Genomic DNA, 7,174 nt, shown 5'->3' with positions numbered 1-7,174 from the left:
TGGATAGGGGAAGACATTGTTGTTACTTCTTTGATTTAAAAAAATTAGAACCTTTAGATTGTTTCAATAAATCTAATGGTATTCTAGTAGTGGTACACCCATGAGGGACTTAAATGCTCCCTCATTTTAGATGTCGGGCTATAATCTCTATTCAAAATCTATTGCGTTTTAAACAAATAAAATATTATTAAATATAACATAAATATAATAAAAAGATATTATTCAACTTCATAATACTTGGATCATACATGAAGATTTAAACAATACACACACACAAATGTTGACTTCCTTTACTCTATAATACTTATACAATGTTATGGAACATATATATTGAGTAAGATAATGCGCTATATCACTCTCTCAATGGAAGCTTTACCTACAAATCATCAATAAGGAAACACATCAGGTCAACTAATACTATATGTGTGCAAATTATAAATAAAATATAAGGTATATATTATATGAAACTTACCCCGGTTAGTCTTCATCTTGGAATCTATTTTTCATATTGATCAGAAATACGACTACTGTGATTTGAATCCAATCATTGATGTTGTTGAAGAACTTGAAATATGCATGTCTCCATGATGTTTTTATCACTAGAGTTCCGCAAACTCCCCAAAACCCAATTATAAAACCAAGTCCCAAGCTAACATAAAACCCAAAGGTTATGAACTTATCTTCATCTTCATTCTTGACATGTTTTTCATGGCTTCCAGTTGAAGAAATCACATGTTCTGGACAATGATTTATGAGCGGTGGGCCACAAAGTCCATTATTCCCCATATATGAAGAAGGATAAAAAGATTGTAACTGAGTACCAAGTGGAATTCTCCCTTCTAAGTTGTTGAAAGATAAGTTCATGTAACCAAGAAATGTCAGATTTGAAAAGCTTGATGGAATTCTACCAGAAAGATGGTTTTTTGATAGGTCAAGTGATTCCAAACTTTCCATATGACCAATGCTGCTGGGAATGAATCCAGTGAGATTATTTCCTGAAAGGTTTAAGCCGAATAATGCCACTAGTTTTGTTATACTTTGAGGTATCTCTCCTGTCAAGTGATTGCAAGAAAGATCAATGGATGTCACTAGTTCAAGAGTTTTAACATATTCTCTATTTGATCCTTTCAATGATAGTACTGCCTTGTCATTGAAAGAGGCAAATTCATACTCTTCACTTCCCATATCGAAATTTAATGATGATAAATAGTGAAAGCTTGTTCTTGGAAACTTCAAATTTGAAAAAGCAATTATGTCACCAAAGCATTGTGGTATTTCCCCAGTGATATTGTTAATAGAGAGATCCAATACTTGAAGAATTGATAGATTGCACATATTTGTAGGAATGTTTCCGTGGAACTTATTTGCCCGCAAAATTATCACAATCAACATAGGAAGATGATCGCCCATCCACATCGGTAATGTTCCTTGAAGATTGTTATCACCAACATCAATTAATTTCAAGTTGTGACAAAGGATCAATGATGGAATTTCACCAGATAAGTTGTTATTATTTAAATGGAGCGATTCAATATGTCGTAAGACACCAAATGAGGTAGGCACTTTTCCTGATAAATTATTCTTTGCCAAATTTAGAAATGTTAAAGACGGAAACTTCTCCCAATAACAATCTGTAAGTTTTCCTGTTAGCAAATTACTAGACAAGTCTAAATAAATTAAATATTGACCCGAGGAAGTACAAAAAGAAGATAGAGACCCTATAAGCATATTATTTGAGAGAAATAAGGAACGCAGTTCTGGAAAAGGAGGCAATGAACCATTCAAATGGTTGAAACTGAAATCCCACACATAAAAACTATCATAGTTTACTTTTGTATTTGGAAATGATTTTGGCATGGGTCCATTAAGTTTGTTATGTGAAACATTCAAGTATTCCAATGTCAAAGACAAATTCCAAAACCATTTAGGAAATGAATCTGAAATACCAGTATTAGAGATGTCAAACTCAGTAAGTTCTGTTTGATGTTTGAGCCATACTGGAAATTCAAGACCCAATTGGCATGAAGATGCATAGAGATTTGTAAGCTTGAAAGGTGGTATCCAATCCGAACTCAAGTTAAATGAAAGTGAGTTCTGAGACACGTCCAAAAATTTCAACTTAGATAAATTTGATAGATGTGTTTTATCAATGATATCGTTAAACTTATTTGAAGAGATAGACAATTCCTCAAGATTAGGTAGTTGACTGATTATATGAGGAAATGGTCCACTCAATTGGTTAAAACTCAGATGTAGCTTCCTTATGGCCGATAGATTTGCATCATCAATGATATCCACACCCCTCAAATGGTTATGAGAAAGATATAAATTTTGAAGAAAAGGCGAATGAACAAACAACCATTTTGGTAATAGACCGACGAGATTGGTATTTTGTAGGGATAATGTCACCAAGGATGAAACGCATGAAAGATTAGGAAGTGGGTCACTTGTGAATGGGTTATCACTTAAATCCAAATACTCTAAACTATTATTTGCACAACACAATTGTTGTATGCTGTCACTGAGTTGGCCAGACAATTTGTTGGAATTTAAGTGCAACTCTTTCAATTGATACATACTCTTATAGGATTTTGGTAAACTTCCTTGGAGTTCATTATGTGAGAGATCAAGATATTGAAGAAAAAACATGTTTCCAAACTCATATGGAATACTTTGTTGCAAAGAATTATATGAAAGGACAAGAGTTTCAAGAACTTTGCTAACATTAATAACCCATGGCAGAATAGAAGAGTTTAAATTATTTTCCCCAAGATCCAGGGATTTTAGAGAAATGGAAGAATTCAAATGGGGAAGAGATGAAGGAGTTATATTATGGAGCCCACAACCTACTGAAATAAGTTCAGATAGAGAAGGAATTCTGCTTATTGATGACAACCAATCAACAACTAAAGTGAGATTCACAAATGATAAATCAAGGTATCTCAAATTAGAGAGATGAGAAAGCCATTCAAGATTATTTTAACTCATATCATAATTATATGCAAGGTCAAGAGTTTGCAAATTGGAAAGATTCCCAAGACTAGGAGGAATCCTAACTAGTTTGTTACTAGCAAGATTAACCTCTATCAACTGAGCAAGTGAACCAATGCACTCTGGAATATTTCCTTCTAATTGATTATCATCTAGACTTAAAGAAGTTAGATGTTGAAGTTCACATATTGAAGAAACTAACTTACCTCCCAATCCTGGAGCATGTTCTATTTTCAAACTGATTATATGACCAGTTATATTATCACATAAAATTCCTTTCCATTTGCAACAATCTTCACCTTTCCATGAGGCAAATGGGTTGTCCATTCCATGAATGTAAGCATCTTTAAATTTGAGGAGGGCCAATCTCTCTATCTCCACACACTTATTCATATGAAAACTTTCAGCACATAGCAAACTGATCCATAGAATTGCCACCATGCAAAAAAGAAAATGGAACACAAAACGAAGCATTGTATTTAACTCAACTCCGTTTAAAATATTTTTGGATGTTTTAGAATAAAAGATATAGTAATTAACAGAATTGTGAAGTGGAATAAAGATAAACAAGATGCATATTAATTTATAGACAATAAAATAACACATCTAGCTAATTTCCTGATTGTTTCTTTCTTTTCTTAGTGGGGCTGCAAGTCAATCAAAGCTTGTGTGATGGGCTAGACTTTGGTTTTATGATAAATAGGGTCATAAATGAGTCGAGTCGAACTCACATCAGTTTAACTCGACTCGATAAGAATTGGTTCAGTTCAAAAACTCGATTTGAGTTTGATTTGAATTTTTTTTTAAGTTCAAGTTCGACTCATTTTAAATTCACAAACAATTCGGTGCAACTTCTTAAGTTTATTAGGTTAGGTTTAACTCGTTCCACGAACTTAAAATTATTTTTTAAAATTTATTTTTTATATATATTTGATATTTTAAATTAATATTTTTAAAAAGAAAATGTTTAAATAAAATAAAAGTTCTAAAATAAAAATTATTAATAGTTGTATGAGGTTAACAAATCTTGGTCACAAGAAGGGGTGGCAAACCCGACCCGTCGTACATATTTATTTTGCTCGTATTTTTTGAGTGAACTATAAAGTTTTAGGCTCGTATCTTTTAACATGTTGTCCTGTTTCACTTTTTTTACAAGTTTTTGCGGGTGTAGACTTTTACGTACATTTTTACAATGTTTGAGGACTCGTCCCGTTCGGCCCTCACTATTTTATGGGGCAGCCAATGTTTTAGACTCGCACACTCAAATTTATCTATTTCATTCCACTTTCTTTTTTGCCACCCCTAATTACATATCAAGACAGTTACTCGATCAAACCACAAAATTAAACCGAACCGTTGTATTCATTTAAAAAATTAAATAATTTGTATTCATTTTTTTATAAAATTATAATAATTAGTATTATCCATAATTTAACTTCAATTATTTTTAATTTATAATCTTAAATAATAATTATTTATTGGTCTTAGAATTTTATCCGGTCACTTGTACTAATTCTTGGATATTCAGTTTTAATTTATCCGATAAAATTAGGAAAAGAAGGTCATTTTTTAATAAAAATTTATTTTCCATATAATCTTAAAAAAAGAGATTTGATATGGTTTTTAATTTATTTTAAAATTTATATGATTTTTAATTTAAAGAGACTCGTTTTTTAACATTATGATTGATTTTGACAATATGACATTTAATAATATTTAATTTTTTAATAGGTTTGTAAATTTAATTTGAATCAATTTAAATTTAAATACTTTTAGAGAAAATAATATTTATATAAATAGTTTTAAAAAGTATAATATGATTTTTTTATTAAAAAATTCAATTAAAAAAAATATAAGTTCACCATAACTATTGTTGTGGTTCTCTTAAAAATAATTACTAGATTAAGATTTATATTAAACTAATTGTTTGGTGGATGAGGTAGCTCAGCTTATTCTTATTAATTGGATTAATAGAACCGCTGTTCCGGGATTTAACTCTTGACAATGACATTTATTTGTAAAAAGATAAAAATTTGAATTGTTATAATTTTTTATAATAGTTCCGTTTAGAAGAGTTTAGTTCTCTTGCAATTTTCGAGTCACAACTCTTTTGGACCCCAACATCCGTTTACCTCAAAAGCGATGTAGCTGGAGAGCTTTAAATATCATCCTCCTGCCACTACTGTAAATAAATCTAATTTTTGAAAAATTTCATTTATAGACAAAGTTAAAATTTAATTTATATATTCAAAGTTTTTTTTTTTCATTTTAAAAGCTTGTTAAAGTTTTGCAAAATTGACCATCTATTTTAAATTTTTTAGTTGGATTTTTAAATTAAAAAAATATGAGTTGACACGTCTAAACAGTGAAATTTTGAGTAAAAAAATGGCGCAGCTTACTATCTCTACTAAAAAAAAGTTTGATATATGAAGTTGTTTTTTTAAACTAAAAAGTTTTGATCCTATATTATTAATAAACTGTTTTTTTTTACACCAAAGCTTACATTTATACAAAATAATATTATGACAAACAATATACTTTATAGTGTTTTGTCTATTTTAGTAGTTTATAAAAGTAAATAAATAAAGTGATGCAAGTTGAAATTCGCCCTCATGCAATCGGATGCATATAGAATTCGCAATTGATGCTTAAAAATGTTCTTAAAAGTTCAGTTATAATTAATAGAGGAATCAAAACCCTAGACCATGGTGTATAAACTTCTTAACGGAATTGATGTGTTATGGAAATTGAAATGATCGATGAATGGTACGGTTAGTCTTGAAAGGTGGACTGGATTTTTGGTATGGTACAGAAGGTGAATATGCCAGGTTAACACTCAAACACTTAGAATTTATGAGAGAATGAAAATGATGTGATAATGAGATGGATTTGAATACTCGAGAATCACACCCTTTTCTCTTTATATTATGGGAGCGATTAAAATTGTCCACAACGGATGCGACGTGGTATGTAGATAGTCGTCGAATTGATCTGGATGATGCATGATATATCTAGATGATGGGATCGCATGTATCTAATGAAAATGATGGTCCACCTGTTCCACGAGTTTGCTCTCTATGTGATTACTTTTGAGCTTCTCGTTGTGGGCTTTATGAGCAGCCCATAACATTTGCCCTTAAGCCCTTGTCTTTGCTCTACTGGATAAGAGATTTGTCAGGTACTTTTCTAGGTTGATTGCATGATGACCGAAGTAAACGAAGGTTCTTAATGGGATTTCACCATTGTTAGGAACATGCACATTAAATGCCTTTCTCCTCATGGGTAACCTTTCATAAGGAACTTATTATGTGTGTACCTAGTTTCTCATAAGTGATTTCCCTCCCGTCCTAGGACGTTCAAATGTTCTGACCAGTTTTCAAGGAGATCTGAACTGTTAGTTTTCTCTTTCCTAATGTAAGAGATCACGTTGTTCCTTGTAGTGGGGATACTCGTATGAACCTTTCAATTTACAACTTTTTATTCTTTTACTACTTATGGAATTAGGATTTCTTCTTCTTTTTCGTCCATTATTACTATATGTTTTTTTATTGATCTTCTGGGTTGTTCGCATTAGTTTTTCGGCGCACAAATCTTCTACCTTGCCTCTTTCTAAGGTAGCGTTCACACTTCCTCTTTCCCATTACCACTTTCTTCTTTAGGGATTATGGGAAATCGCCTTTAATGGAAATTTTACCAAATAATGATCTTTACTTTGGGAAGATGTTAGGGTTTTTGATATTTATATTTTTGCCTTTATTGAAATCCTTTTGCTACTTAGGCGTTTTAATAGGAGTGTCGATCTTAGATTTGAATCTGTTCTAAATTTCTTATTTCACTTTGTTTCTTCTTGTGGCAGAGTCCCTTGTTATAGAGATTGCATCAACCATGATTCGGGAAACATAGGGAGATATTTTTGCGGATTGGTTAGACTTAGAAACGTTGGACACCATCTTTTTTTTCTTCTAGCGGGGTCTTCATCAGATTGAGGGGTGCTCCCTCTTGACTAAGATATATGTAGTACAGATTAAGAACCCTGGAGATGATTATACGTTTAAGGTTAATGGGAAGAGATTGAAGAACTATGTCGGAGGTGAGATACCTACGACATAAGTGTTCTTGATACTAGCGGAACCTAGACCCTTGACAATCATGTTAGGGGGCAGTAAATAAGCTCTTAATAGGA

The 7,174-nt window shown here is 31.7% G+C and overlaps 1 protein-coding gene and 1 long non-coding RNA gene across 2 annotated transcripts; both read right to left on the bottom strand.

Annotated features, from left to right (window-relative positions):
• Nucleotides 1-204: 204 nt before the first annotated feature.
• On the bottom strand, nt 205-1,176 carry LOC131647358 (uncharacterized). The gene is made up of 2 exons (XR_009297802.1): nt 473-1,176; nt 205-376 (listed from the first exon to the last, which is right to left on the bottom strand). It is a non-coding gene; the product is annotated as an uncharacterized LOC131647358 (long non-coding RNA).
• Nucleotides 1,177-1,193: 17 nt separating this feature from the next.
• LOC131650584 (receptor-like protein EIX1) lies at nt 1,194-3,432 on the bottom strand. Its single transcript, XM_058920288.1, has 3 exons — nt 2,985-3,432; nt 1,334-2,906; nt 1,194-1,230 (listed from the first exon to the last, which is right to left on the bottom strand). Exons 1-3 carry the CDS (start codon nt 3,430-3,432, stop codon nt 1,194-1,196), a joined length of 2,058 nt encoding a protein of 685 aa, XP_058776271.1.
• Nucleotides 3,433-7,174: the final 3,742 nt, after the last annotated feature.

Source organism: Vicia villosa, linkage group LG2, assembly GCF_029867415.1.
Source record: "Vicia villosa cultivar HV-30 ecotype Madison, WI linkage group LG2, Vvil1.0, whole genome shotgun sequence".
Classification (NCBI taxonomy): Eukaryota; Viridiplantae; Streptophyta; class Magnoliopsida; order Fabales; family Fabaceae; genus Vicia; species Vicia villosa.
This window is presented reverse-complemented; position numbering and strand designations above follow the sequence as displayed.

Coding starts and splice junctions, on each gene's coding strand:
- LOC131650584 (XM_058920288.1), bottom strand. CDS start 3,432: ATGGTGGCAATTCTATGGATCAGTTTGCTATGTGCTGAAAGTTTTCAT. Junction 2,907..2,984: donor TGCATATAATTATGATATGA/GTTAAAATAATC, acceptor ATCTCACTTTAG/TTGTTGATTGGTTGTCATCA. Junction 1,231..1,333: donor GGAAACATTCCTACAAATAT/GTGCAATCTATC, acceptor TCAAATTTGAAG/TTTCCAAGAACAAGCTTTCA.